The sequence below is a fragment of the Dryobates pubescens genome, chromosome 2, assembly GCF_014839835.1.
Source record: "Dryobates pubescens isolate bDryPub1 chromosome 2, bDryPub1.pri, whole genome shotgun sequence".
NCBI classification, from domain to species: domain Eukaryota; kingdom Metazoa; phylum Chordata; class Aves; order Piciformes; family Picidae; genus Dryobates; species Dryobates pubescens.
In genome coordinates, this window is record NC_071613.1 from 23,388,082 (window position 1) to 23,402,613 (window position 14,532).

At 47.6% G+C, this 14,532-nt stretch overlaps 2 protein-coding genes across 9 annotated transcripts in view; both read right to left on the reverse strand.

Annotated features, from left to right (window-relative positions):
• MLPH (melanophilin) overlaps positions 1-3,664 on the reverse strand; it is a 30,266-nt gene extending 26,602 nt beyond the window's left edge. For 3 of the 8 annotated variants that reach the window (XM_054171996.1, XM_054172004.1, XM_054171981.1), the window contains exon 1: positions 2,475-2,917. In XM_054171996.1, the coding sequence (XP_054027971.1) occupies positions 2,475-2,584 (110 nt within the window). In that variant the 5' untranslated portion in view covers positions 2,585-2,917. Of the gene's footprint in view, positions 1-2,474; positions 2,919-3,622 lie in introns of those variants that run through there. The other 5 variants (XM_054172010.1, XM_009900831.2, XM_054171984.1 and 2 more) reach the window with 4 other exon arrangements.
• A 5,830-nt stretch (positions 3,665-9,494) lies between these two features.
• COPS8 (COP9 signalosome subunit 8) overlaps positions 9,495-14,532 on the reverse strand; it is a 188,830-nt gene continuing 183,792 nt past the window's right edge. The window contains exon 9 of the mRNA XM_009900829.2: positions 9,495-9,505. The gene's annotated coding sequence lies outside the window, so the exon portion shown is untranslated. The remainder of the gene's footprint in view (positions 9,506-14,532) is intronic.

A 14,532-nucleotide genomic window follows, 5' to 3' on the forward strand; every position in this document is an offset into this window, starting at 1 on the left:
ATATTTAGCAGGAAATTGATATGTGGTTACTAAAAGCAAAACCCCAAACAAAACCCTTGGGTGGGGCTCAGTGCTCCTTTTTCACTCCTGTGCTAAAGCTGTTTCCAGCAGGATTCGGTCTTCCACTGGTCTGATTTTTCTGGTTCCCAGGAACTGGTTTGATCGCTTCACTTCCCCTCCCTTGCCTGCAAGACCAGATGAAGAGAGGACAAGCCTCAGCCAAACCAGTTTGAAACCTGCAGGAACCACATGCCTCCTGTCTCCTCTTGCTGGCAGGAGCACAAGCCAGCTCTTTCCCTTCTATGATCGCGGCAGGGCAGAATTAATCAGTAACAGTGGGATGCCAAAATGCAGTAGGGTCAGTCCTGCTGTTCCCCAAAAATGGGGTTACTGGCAGGGATTTTTATAGAAGAAAGTAGGGACAGTCCCCACAAAGTGGCCTTTATTTAGTTTCTTGGGCAAAGTATTACCCTCGCATGGTTGTGCAGTTTCTGGTTAGCTGAAGCCTTTGTCACTTGGTGGTGAATAGCTTCTATCAAAAAGCAAATGCAGAGAAGTAGCAGAAAAGGAAGAAAAAGACCAAGATGGGAGAGGAACATTTTTTCAATGTTTGCAGGTTGAGACATGCCTTGAAGTGAATAGGAAAGCAAATGAATAGAAAAGCAAATGGGGATGGTCAGAGAACAGGGAGCAGGGTGAATAGCTGCAGAGCCTCCCACAATCACACCATGTTCCAGCTTGTTACAGGCAGAAAATGCTCAGGCACCTCTGTATCCAGCATATGGGAGTGTGGCAGACTGGTAGTCTGGTCTTTGCCAAGTATCACAGAAATATCTAATGTATGATCAGCTGAGCCTGTGGGGGGAGAGGAGGGATGGGGCTGGGAGGAAAAAAACCCAAGTGGTGACTGCTGAGACAGAGCTGCTTAGGAGAAGGGATATCAACTGCATAGAAGCATCCTGTCCTGTTTCAGAGACCTTCTCCCTGTCTTACACCTCCCATATCATGACACTCAATTTGGGAGCCTCCTGGGCATCAGAGTGGACCCAGATAAACCAGTCTGGCGCCAAGGTCAAGCAGGTAAAGAATTTACCTCACCCACGTCTTTGCTGCAGGGCGCAGCAATGTCGGCCTCCACCGCCTTCCTCCGGGCAGAGCTCAGATCCATCACAAGGGAGACATTCACCCTTTCCAGGGTGATAATTTTTTCTAAACACTCTTGTTTGATCCCTGTCCTGCACTGCAGAGCTACCAGCAGAGGAAGGTAATAGATGATGATATTGAATTATCTCTGTCTCCTTCACAGGCTGGGCTTTCTTAGGCAAAAAAATAATTAGGAGCTTCTTGAGGCTAAGGGTGTAAATGGAGAGGTTCCCATATAGCCTTGTGTGAAAATCCATGAGGCAAGCTTTTGGGGGGTGCTTCACCAGCTCCGATGCCGGTATTCCAAATGAAGAAGGATGACTCTTATTTCTCACCTTTCCCTTTGCATTTGACAGAGGAACCAATATGCTTTTGGTCTCCAGGCACTGCTGTGCCATATGCACAAGCCCTGACTCACAAAATTCAGAGCTAGGAGGGTGTGAGGACTCAGCAGGAGTGCAGCACAGCCAAAACCCAGTCTGTGAGCTTAATGAGAATTTGGCCAGCCCCTGAAGAGGAATGCTACAGCTTACTGAAATAAAGTTAAGAAATTAAGTTCAGTGCCTGATGTAGTTAATGAACAAGGCCTAAAATCCTACAATTTCTCCTGTTCAAGAATTAATCTGATCTGACTGAACATTTTTAAAGCAGCACTTTTGTTATATGCCCTGTTTATAAGCACTTGGAAGATATGCTCATTTGCTAGCCCAGTGATTTTCAATCTTTTCCCAATCTGTGCCCCCATAAAAATTTCTCAAGATGTCACAGACCCCTGCAGAGCATATACTAAAGGCTACTGTACTGGATTTGCTATTTCTCTCAGTTACTTTTCAAAGATCCTTCAGGACTCAGTGGACTCCCAGCACTGAACACCCCTCCTGCCCTCAATTCACAACGAACATGTCAAAGGGAGACAAAATCCATCCTTGGTCCAAGGTAAGCTCTCCTTGTGAGGGTCACACCAGTGCCAAATTCCCACAAAGGCATTTCCCGAGTGTGGGGCTAGACCCTTTAAAGGTCCCTTCCAACACAAAGCGTTCTAGGATTCTGTATTTGTCCCTGTAAACACCGCAGTGAACACTGATTTGCATCACTGCCGATGGCAGGGTGCCAGTTTGCACTCTTACACCCCAGTGCGTCACCTTGCCGCTGATAATGTAATCTATTAACTACCAGGTTTAACTTTAACAGTCAGGTCCTGGCTGTTCCTCCCTGCCCACACTCTCAACACATTGCTTTATTCCTACAACCAACATGCAAGAGGATGTACAGGCATCTGTGGCTACGGCTTGCTTGCACCCAACCCAGCAGACTGCCGAGCAGATACTCACTCCAGCCGTTCCTCCTCTTTCTTCCGCAGGTCAAAGTCTCGTTGAACAACCTCCCAAACGTGCTTGGCCTCTTCGTCGGTTAGCTTGGAGAGGTCCAGCTTCCTCCCCATCTTGTCCCAGCGAAGGCTGATGCCGGTCCCGTTACTAGCTATCCCGAGTGTTTGCTGTCCTCTGCCCCGGGATGCTGAGGGAGAGGGAAGAGCTCAGCTCCACCTCCGTGGTTGCCTATATAAATGGGGCAGAGACAGAGCTGCGGGCAGGCCAGCCGGCTCCTGCCAGCACCGCAGCCGGTCTGCCGGGCTAGCCTGCCTGCAAAGACGGCTGGTGAGCGACACTGGCACGGTGCCTATCGACTGCGGGGACTCCTCGTCACCCGGGCGAGCAGCCCTGCCTTTCCCCGGGGTCCTGCCCAGAGCTGCAGGCAGCTCCAGACCTCGTCCGCCTGGCTGGGCTTAAAGATGTTTGCTCTCAGATTAGCTGCCTGATTTATGCAGGGTGCACGAATCAAGCCAAACCTTCAAACGCTTGCCCGGGGCAGGCAGGCCACGGGGTTTGGGAGGGAGCTGAGCCTGCACACCCAGAGTGACCAGCTCCATCGTGATGGGTCCTGCCCCACCGCAACCCTCTGCTGCTCACTCCTCGGCTCTTCCTTGTGTCTGATATCGTTAAACCAATTTCCTCCCCACCCCTCAACAGCTTCGGAAAGAGAAATGAAGAACATCTATCTGGCTTCCCCCCACCAGTACAGCCAGACCGGAGACTGTCTTCCTAAGTTTGCTAACCACTCTGGCAGCAACTGAGGAAGCTGAGCTTTGCTTGTAGCTTAATTAGGACACAGTACTCCCCTCTTTTACAGTTAGTAAGAAAGGCTGATGTGACAGGATTTTAAGAAAAACATTCAACATGTCACATATCCAAAGGGATATATATGACAATAATCCAACCAAAACTGTCCTGCTCAGTAAAACACAGTCTCTCTAAGTAGGAATTCCCCAGACCATGGATGTTATAAAGAAACCCTTTTCTTACCTTCATCAGAGCAAATATCAATGCTAACCACACTTTCCACAACCCAACAAGTATCCAAACTGAGAGCAAGATGACAAAACCGAGGAGGAAAACTCTTCTGCCTGGTGGGACCAACCTACCTGCTTCTCAGACACTGACTGCTCCTGTACATGGGTGCAGGGGTGCAGGGAATTATCCACGCTGCTGACTCACTTGAAAAAAAGATCTGATTAAACTCAGAGCCAGAAAAGGATTTTGAATCCAAGCTTGGATGAATTTTATGCAGAAAAGGTGATCATTACAGATCCAATGTTGAGCCTGGATATCAGGAATGCATGATCTTCGCTGGAAGCCAGAAATTGATTTGTAGCTCCTCTTCCAGCAGAGATGCGGTCCCAGCAAAAGCAATTAGTTTTTTTGGCAGGAGCCAGACATCAGTTGGGCCGAAACTTACATAAGTGTATTTGAGAGCCTGTGTGCACCCCACTGTGTCTAAACAGAGGAGTGGGTCAATAGATACTAATTAACATCACAACGATCCTCTGTTTCAGGGCCTGTCTGTACAATCATGCCCCGAGCTCCAAAGCCGGGGTCTGTGCTGCCCAGATCCAAATGCTTTATTCTCTGAAAGGATAAAGAGGTTGCATAAAGTCTGGAAGATGTCACCTGCTATGCAATGAAAATGTGAAAAATGCAAGGGTTCAGCAGTGCCCAAACTTCTGAAAAGGGCTTGTTTAGCCAGAAAACCACCGCCTGGGAAATGTCCCAGGTGCAGGCCCACAGAATTAATTTCAAGTATTATGCTGGCCTAGAGACTGTGTCTCTTTGGGGAAACTCTCTTCCCTCAGCTCACCAGCAAAGAAAGACTTTCCCTTCTTTCAAGGCAGTTAGTTGAATTTTGTAGCAGTCAGTTAAATTCAGATCCAGCAACCACAAGCTTCCAGCAATTCTCTGCTTTGAGGACGATTAACCTTGATTGCCCACAGCTCTTTCTCCAATCATGCAATCCCGAATTAAGGATACCAATCTTATCAACTTGTGCAAAAGAAGGAAAAATCAGCACAAACTCAGAGCCACTTGTACAGACACTACCACATGTCATAGGGCCAGACATATTAGATGCAGCTCACCAATGCCTGCAGAAAACATGCATGTGGGGGGTGGAAGTTCAGAACAGGGATACAAAGGAGAAGGTGAGTTATGTTTATCCCCTACTAGCTAGAGGATCAACTAGACTTCAAGTCCAGTTGAGCTAGTGGCAAAATGGAAGAGAGAAGTGTTGCAAGCTAAGCCTTTCCTGGGAAACCAAGTATGGATGGAGTTCATTCTGGTTTTCAGTATTCAAATTCTCATAAAGGAATGGGATTTCTAAGCTATCTTTAGGAGAATATACCCTTCTAGATGCAGGGCTGCTCTTTTAAAGATAATATTCACATGAGCTGTTATCTTTGCAGTTCTTGGTAATCTTTTGTCAAGAAACTTGTGATCTGGTCAACAGGATAAGTGACCTGAACCTTCTCCAGCTGCCCCTTCTACAATTTTGGTGTTTTTCTTTTTCATTTTTCCCCCTCTAATAACTGGAAGTGAATCCCTAAGCAGGGCTCATAAAAAACTGATGAATGAAGATACTGTTCAGTCGCTAATACCACCCCAGTGAAACCAGTCAGCGTTCCCACTCCTCTCATCCTTATTTTCAGCCTGGCACCTCCAAGGGCAGACCAAACGTGACCAAACCAAGGAGACAGCACCCCATATTTTCTCTGTACAATGCTACCTGATTTCCAAACAGCTGCTTGTAGTGTCACAGAAGGAAGATGTGCCTACAGGAGGTTCTCAACACCGTGCACATAAAACCAGTGCTGGTACACATAGGAAGTGGCAAATTAAACAGATGGTCCAACTGCACTTGGGGATGCAGGGTAAGGACACACACCATGCTGCTTCCACCTCACACAAACAGTGCTTTGCAGTGGATTGCCATGCTGGGGTGACTGGAGTGTATCATAGTGCGTCCACAGCATCAGAGGTGAGAAAACAGCATTTGGCAGGCAAACCCCAGCAGGTTGATTGGGATAAGCTGCTGAAATGATGCTTGGGAGGTGGGCTGATTTACAATGGTGCTATCTCCAGCTTTGCTTCTCTCTCCATGGATGACTGATGAATGTTTTTGTTCCTGTCAAAGTAGGGTCATCCCAAGCATCTGGCCAAGCTAGAGAGCTTTTCAAAAGCCAGGTGGAGTCCGATCAGGAGCTCCAGCCCAAATCCAAGCCACAGGCAGAACAGACACAAGGCCCTTATTCACAAGAGGGCAAGGGCTTCAATAAACAAGGCAGCAGTAAACAGTGCTGCTGACCTTAAGGAAAACTCTGCTGCTGGCAGAAGTCAATTTCACGGGTGCCTCTGCCTCTCCCACCATGCCCCTGCAATCATCTCCAAGTCATGAGATCTCTTAGGGCTGGGATGGCATTCCTTCTCCCTTCAGCTTCTGGGTAGTTTTACAAAGACCTCTTTTCATCCCCATGAAGCTGGTGCAGAACAAGCAGGACAGGGAAGGGGTGTCTGATGCTGCTGCTATTTCTGTAAATGGCCTGCAAGGGAGTGTTATGGGTTTTATCTATTAATATGACTATTTTAATTATGTTATGGTGTGACCACATCTCATTTGGACTGCCCCAAACAGCCTTACTTGAAGAAAATGTCCATTCAACATTAATTATCATGGACAATAATGCTCTGACATCTGTTGTAATTAGGAAAGTACCATCATGGAACACTTGAAAACAAAGTTTGTGGAGTATTGTTTGTAGTTATAAGCAGTAAGGACATATTTCCTAACCATGTGAACCTTAGGGACCTTTAGTCTGGCTGATGGAGCAGTAGGATATGCAGAATCATAGAACTGTTAAGGTTAGAAGAGACCTTGGAGATCATCATGTCCAGCTACTTGCCTAGAGCTTGCAATCCTACCACTACTGCTGAGCAGCTACCACTAAACCCTGTCCCTGAGCACCACATCCATGCATCTGTTGAATACCTCCAAGGATGGGGACTTCACTCCCTTTTCTTACCTACCCAAGTTTCTCTGATATGGATCTAATACCACTTCTGATGGATTGTGCCAGAAGCTTACTGTCAATGTGACATGAGAAATGCCACATCTTTGCAGTATTTCCAGAAGGGCTATGCACCAAGTCCCGATCCAAGTTCACCATGCTGCCCTCATACCACTTGCAGCCCTATATGCTTGAGTATCAGGAATTATTTGCACTTTCCTCACCTGTTTTACCAGCACGAGTGTGACTGAACCATGCCCATTCTGTTTCCAGCTTGCCTCTGGAAAGGAGCAAATGTCACAACCTCCATTCACCGATCAGTGCCTTAATATGAAGAGAAACTCAGACCAAAAGCTCTCAGAACAAACTAAGGTTTTTCACAGGAACAATTTTTCTTTTCCCCCATCAAGCTAGGTGAGCTTAGTCTTGTGGGAGACTACTATTTTCTGCACTCAACATTTTAATTCAAGCCTTTTGGCAGGTGGTAAAATTCTTGGCAAAGGCCATCAGCCTCTACAGCTTGTAGGAATCGCCAAGGTAAAGAGTAGCTGTAATTCCCTACAAAATCAACATGAATTCAAGGTTACTTCCAAAACAGGTATCTTAATAGATCATGTCCTATTGCAAACCAGCAGCAACAGATTAAAACAAAGACTTTTTTTTGGGGGGGGGGGATGCTGTGTGGAGACCACACTAATCCTACCCACATTCTGGGAGATATGATTTGACAAACACCTTCAGGGGCAGCATTTAGGTCCTGCTAAAGCTCATCACTGACTTTGACATGGATGTAGGAGTTACACCAGGGATCAATGGTTCAATACATCTCAAACGCAAAATGCTGATGGATTGGGCTGAGAGTACTTCAGTAATTCAAAGATCACAAGATATAGGTGGAGGAGACTGCTTGCTAGACAGAGCACTCCATTCTCACTCCTTGACGGATAAATCTCCTATTCTTCTCAATACTCCACAAGGACATTAGACTGTAGAATGGTTTGGAAGAGACCTTTGAAAGTCATCTTGTCCAACCCCTCTGCAGTGAGTAGAGGCATCTTCAAATAGGCCAAATTGTTCAGAGTGCTGTCCAACCTGATCTTGAATATTTCCAGTGATGGAACATCTACCACCTCTCTGGGCAGCCTGTGCCAGTGCTTCACCACTCTCATTGTAGACAATTTCTTCCTTCTGTCTAGTCTATATCTCCCCTATTTTTACTTTTAAAACAGATGATGACAGTCAAGTTTCTACCCCTTCCCTTTGGAGACTATGTTCTAACCTATCTCAGAGAGCTGAGCTTTAACCCAAATGCCCTCCATTACAACAGCCTAGAATAGCTTGAGGACTCCTCAGTCATCACTGTTAGAGGTAGAGGTCTTTGCAAACAGCTTAAACACAACATAGACTGTAGTCAGTCTTAAAGACAGGGAATGTGCCAACTTGACAATTGTAGGACAGTCTCACCTAGTTTGCAGTAAACCCTAGAGCTTTTCACACCACTTTGACAGTGACAAAGTCTAAGTCTTGCTGCAGACATCATACTCAAGTGATCCCAGCAAATGTCCAAGATGGTCATAGAAATTTTAGGGTTGGAAGAGACCTCAAGGATCATCTAGTTCTGACCCCCCTGCCATGGGCAGGGACACCTCACACTAGATCAGGTTGCCCAGAGCCACATGCAGTCTGGTCTTAAAAACCTCCAGGGATGGGGCTTCTACCACCTCCCTGGGCAACCTGTTCCAGTGTTTCACCACCCTCATGGTGAAGAATTTCTTCCTAACATCATCCTGACAAATGTTTTTTTTTCCCCACCCTTTAAATCTTTGATGTAATTATGCTATGCTTAGGATCTCAGCCTGTGGTGAGGGCTTGAATTAACACTATCCATATGGAAAGCAGCACTCAAAGAGGCTGGAGACTTCACCAGTTACACTGAAACAGCCTGAGGATCTGCAAAGACTTGAAAAGATCAGAGTTACTGGGTAAGGGCACTAACTGGATGGTCCTGTTCAGACAGTTAGCTGGTCAAAAATGAAATAAGCACCCTTTTAGAGATCTAGCTGCCTGAGATACGAAGCAGCTTGTGCATGACTCCAGGTCATCTGAAGGCACAGGCTGTCATCACTACACTCAGTCCTGCTTTGCTGAAGCCCAGAAGGTTCTCTGCCGTGACAAGAGGCTGATATCACTGCAAAGAAGATAAAGAGCCCAAACATCTGTTCTTTGCTACTGGTAAGAAATGATATTGGGGAGACAGCATAGTGAAGCAGGTGTTAACAAAGGACTCAACTTGTCTAAAGGATGCCAGAGGCAAACCCCTGGAGATCAGTGGAGATACAGAGGGGAAAAAAATCAAGCCTAGAAACAGCTTGGAAAAGGCTTCATAGCTTTCCTACCAGAGGGAAACCTCAAACCAGAAACCCTCCTGGTGGTCTTTTTGACTGCCCACAACAGTCACAGCTGGATCTTGCTTTTTAACTCACCCACACTGGTATCCAGTACAAAGGACCAGGAAGGGGCTCAGCATCTTCCACTACGAAAGCCCCAAGGCCCTGAAAAGGCAGAGGACCCTAATGCAGACCTCAAGAGCTAGAGCACAGCCTCTCTAAGGCTAAGCAGAAGATCCTTCAAGGCAGGAGGCTTTCTGTGTACCCTGAGAGAGACCAAATTGGAGGTTTATGGTGCATGGATCCAGTGCTGGATCTGGCTCAGGTTCTGCTTCCCAGGGGTTGCTACTGGGCACCAGGTTGCAAACAAAGTCGATCTCCTTTTGTCTTCAATACTTAAACATTAGAAACAGGAACCAAGTGGTTGTGGCTCCACAGAAAGAGCTATCTAACATGTAAAGTCTAAAATACAGATAGTTTTTAATCTAAGACCTTGCATATGACACATTTCTCATACACCTGAGGAGCATCATGTCATGTGACAGAGTGGTAGATATAAGCTATGTTTGCACCTGAAGACAGGAATTTCTGAGTTATTTAGCAGAAAATAAAAGTATTTGACCCCTAGAGCCAGTGCTGGGGAATGAGGCCAGAGCACGGCTACCCATGGCCTTGAGCACAAGCCCTACGAGGAGAGGCTGAGGGAGCTGGGATTGTTTAGCCTGGAGAAGAGGAGGCTCAGGGGAGACCTTATTGCTGTCTACAACTACCTGAAGGGTGGTTGTAGCCAGGAGGGGGTTGGTCTCTTCTTCCAGGAAAATGGAACAAGAAGACACAGTCTCAAGCTGTGTCAGGGGAGGTTTAGGCTCGAGGTGAGGAGAAAGTTCTTCACTTCACCCTGGAGATGTTCAAGAGGGGATTGGATGTGGCACTTGGTGCCATGGTTTAGTCATGAGGTCTGTGGTGACAGGTTGGACTTGATGATCTTTAAGGTCTCTTCCAACCTTGGTGATTCTGTGACCACACCAAGAAGCACTGGGCAAACATTGAGGTCAGTCGCTTCTGCTGAAGAGCAGCTTGGTACACCTCTGCTGACCTCACCAAGATGTCCTAATGACAAAACTCTCCTTTCCTCACCCTGTCTACCAGACTTATTTATTTTTTTTTCCTTAGTGGAGGCTGAAAGTTGTTCTGAGCTAATTTGTTAGGTCTGTATGGGCTCACCGTGCTAAGTCACTGGCTGTGGGTGTGTGCCCACACTGTGGGATGTTTTTAGACTACTGCTCTATTTATCTTCAACAAATGTTGAAATAAATAATTATCTTTTCTTCTGTTACCTCCCACTGTGATGTGAGGTGCTCCCAGGTGCATCCTGCTTGGAGATGTCTCTGCCTTTGCTCCAAGCAAGGGTGTGAAACAGGAAGACACATCTTGGCTTAGAGAAAGTTTGGGCAGCTGCATGATGGGGCAGATGTGAGCATGGAAATGAAGGTGCAGAACATAGGAGAAGGGCCCTGAGGCTAGGGATAAGTGGATGGGCAGTGGTTTTGGCTTAGCCCTGTGGATGTCCAGCTGGAACCCATCCTTTCCATAACCATGTGGCTTTTTTTTTTACCACTGTCCATGCTACCTGCTGTGGCTTGGGTTTGAACTGACCAGCAGAGAATCTGAATAAATTCCCTGTGAGCTTGTCCTCAAAGGAGCCCTGCTTCATTCTTGCCACCCAGCCCTGTGCACCTCCTGGTCATGCCTAACTTGGCAGCCATCCCCACGCCACTCTTCCCATGCTGTTCAGCAGCATCCTTCTTTACTATCAAGCTGGGTGGCTTGGGCATCAGCCACCAGATCTGCTCTGAGCTGCAGCTTGTTTCCAGCCTGATGATCTGCCCTAGGCTCTGTTTTGAAGCTCTAGCTTCCAGGAGTCTCCCCGATCCTTTCTGAAGCTGTCCCAGTGCTTCATTACCCTCCTTGTTTAAGACATGAGATGCCTTCCAGCCAGAAAAGACAGAGCAGGATGCTTTTCTTCTTGCCAGACATGATCCTGGAGGGATGGGAAGGACTAGTGGGAGGCAGCTGGCAGCTTTGGTGCCATGCAAGTGCTCCCAGCAAGGTCATCTAAGGAGAGCTTCACTGGTCGATCCTCTCCCTAATGAGTTTCCATGTGTCCATCTCTGCCCTGTACTGCCAGTGAGCACCATTATTCCTGCCTGCTTTTGAACATGCTGACTCCCTTTGCCTTACTGGGATGAACTGGCTACCTGCCAGGGCTTGGAGCAAGCAAGAGGAGGGAAGACAGAGTTGTTCTTCCAAACAGAAAGAGTCTACAGGGGGGGGAAGGGTGAGGAAAGGAGCCTTCTTGAAGTATCTGGAAAGTTCCTCACATTCCCTTGGCTTGGAACCCCTCCTGGGGCAATGCAAGAAAGGCAGGGCACATCCCAGAGCTCAGGCACCTGCCAGCCCTGGGGATGCAACAGCCTCGAGGGCTCCTTCTCACTGATCTAACAAATGTCTGATGAGCAGGTTCAAGCCAGGATCTGGCTCCTATGCTTCTTGTCACTGTTCCTGCTAGTCTGCTGCTCCAGGCCCTTATCCTTTTCCCACTGCTCACAGCCCACTCCTGTGGGTGACCATGTTGGAATGCTCCTCACTTGCATGGAGCTAGAGCTACTCTCACTGCTGCAGGATGTGCACATTATATACTGTTGTATGTATATTTCATGGGATCATAGACTGGTTTGGGTTGGGAGGGACCTTTAAAGGTCATCTAGTCCAATCCCCCAGCAGTGAGAAGGAACATCTTCAACTAGATCAGGTTGCTCAGAGCCCTATCCAACCTGACTTGGAATGTTTCCAGGGATGGGGTGTCTATCACTTCTCTGGGGAGCTTGTTACAGTGCTTCATCCTCCTCATTGTAAACAATTTCTTCCATCCTTCTAGCCTAAATCTCCCCTCTTTCCGTTTAAAATCATTACCCTTTGTCCTGTCACAACAGGCCCTGCTAAAAAGACTGGCCCCATCTTTCTTAAGTACTCGATGGCTGTAATAAGCTGTCCCCAGAACCTTCTCTAGGATGAACCCCAGCTCTCTCAGCCTTTCTTCATAGGAGAGGAGAGGTTTTCCAGCTCTCAAATATACACATTCTATACATATAATGCAGTGGCAATGTAGCCTAGCATCCTTGGAGACTTTGTGTTGTGGGGCAGGAGTTTCTGTATGGGGTAGGGATGGCTGTGCCTCAGCTGACCTGGCTGGGGCACAGAGAGCGCTGTTGGAGGTGCTGTGTAGCATAGCTGTGCTCTGTGTGCCCCTCCTGTTTCTGTGAGCTTGTGCTGGAGATCAACAGCCTGCTGCAGCACAGGCTTGGTGGTGGAAGTGTTTGAGATATTAGATCCTTCATCTGAGCTCATGAAGCTGCCAGCTAACACCCCAGCAGTAGCTTTGCATGGATGTTTCCCAGCTCATGTCCTACCCTATGTCCTCTGTAGCACTTCTGCTATCCCAGCCACATCTGTCTTTGCCAGATTTCAGGTTCCTCCTACTCTGTGACATGCCAGCCACCTCTTCAAAACCTCTGCAAGCCTTGTCTCCACCTTGTACCTAAAAAGCCCCCACCAACATCAGGCCTGGGCTCTGTCGAGGTAAACATGGGTGACTTGCACAGCATTGAGCAGGCATTGGGAGTAAGCTGGCATGAAACAGCCTCCCAGAGCAGCTCTTGAAACCGCTCCAAGTACCCATGACACGCTGGCTCTACGTGATACAACTCATCTCGCTTGGCTGCTGGAGATGCTCAGATAAGTCCTCTGCTTATCAACACCCTCTTGTTACAGCCAGTAAGAAACGAACATAAGCTGCTTTTCTTTTCCTCCAGCCACTGAGGCAAGCTGAGCAACAAAGCTGGGGGGTGGGGGTGGTCTTTGAAATCAGAAGCCTGGCAGTGTTTGTGTGGTTTTGAGTGAGTCATATGAGTCTTGTCCACCCTGATCTGAGCTGCCAAGCTCACTTTGCACCAGGAATAACAGCAAAGATGAGAGTGGGCTGGCTCAGGAAAAATGCCTGAGGCCCCCAACATGAGAAGGACATCAAACTTGTTTGATTGAGTCCAGAGGAAGGCCAAGAGTGATCAGAGGGCTGGAGCACATCTTCTATGGGGACAGGCTGCAGGAGTTGGGACTATTCAACATGGAGAAGAGGAGGCTCTGAGATCTTATAGAAGCTTATACTTTATGCCTGTAGGGGGCATGACAGGACAAGGGGGAATGGCTTTAAGCTGGAAGAGGGTAGATTTAGACTGGTTATTATGAATAAATTCTTTTCAGCAAGGGTGGTGAGACACTGGAACAGGTTGCCAAGGGAAACTGTGCATTCTCCCTCCCTGGAAATGTTCAAGGCCAGGGTGAACAGGGCCTTGAACAACTTGGTCTAGTGAAAGGTGTCTCTGACCATGGCAGGGGGGGATCAGAACTTTAAGATCCTTCCCAACCCAAACCATTCTATGATTCTATAATCCATGGCATGGTTTGAAATGGCACCTTGGGTTTTTATTTTCAAAGTATCTAACTTCTAGTGTCTTGAAGCAGTCAAACTTGGTCAAGAGAGTGGAGAGTACTCTGCCTGGAGGGGTAAAGGATGGTCTGTAGACCTTGAACTGATAGGAAAAGGGAAACTTTTAGTCCATCACAGGCAGAAAGCATGTTCCAATTCATGAAAGAAAGCCAGCCTCCCCTGTGTCTACAGCTGTGCTTTCCTCCTTTGCAGCATTTCCAATAAAGCTCCAGGCAATGCCCAGCTTGCTTTCTTGCAAATTTTACCAATGCAACTCAGACTTTACCCTGAGGTGCACCCAGGGTTGGCAGCATCACTGATAACATATGTCAGAATGGTCCCTCTGACCAGCTATGGGGCAAGGCAGGTATCCCCACATGGATGCAGTGGTCCAAATACATCCAGCTCCCTGTCCTTGCTTTTTTTAGCAAGTTCCTAGCAACAAAACCATTGCACTGCACATCATCCTTTCTGGGCACCCAGCAAAACATTCTTTGAGCTAAGAAAGAATAATCACCATGCGGGATTTTTCCAGTTCCACTGGAGGCTAGAACTGAAGCCTCCCAACCGGGTGCTGGTGCAGCCGCAGCGCCGAGAGGTGCTGTCTGGGGAGCCTGAGCAGCCTGGGGATGCTCTTCTGAAGAGAGCAGTTTCCTTCTGCCACCTTGTGGAATCCAGCAAAAAATACAGGCAGAAAGCAGCCTGGGAAGCCCGAGCATGGAAAGGGTGGTTGCTTCGCAAAAGCAGCTGTCTTCTTGCTGCTCTCAAGCTGATTGCTCTGATTTAGGTCTGTACATTAACACTGAGAGAAATCTCCATCCCTAATGTGCATCTTGGTACCTTCCTATTCACTCCCTCCTGGTTGCCAGCCCAGCAGCAAGAATAAACTATCTGTTGAGTATATCAACCTCCCCAATCTCCTCAAATGATACCTCAAGGCTGGAAGCACTTGCCTTAGCTCTGGATGCTGAAGCCGCTCCCCTTACTCTATTCAGAGAAAGCAAATCCGGGCCGTGACCCAAAGGTGGAAGCATCCAAAACACCACTCAGGCAAGCTCTGGACC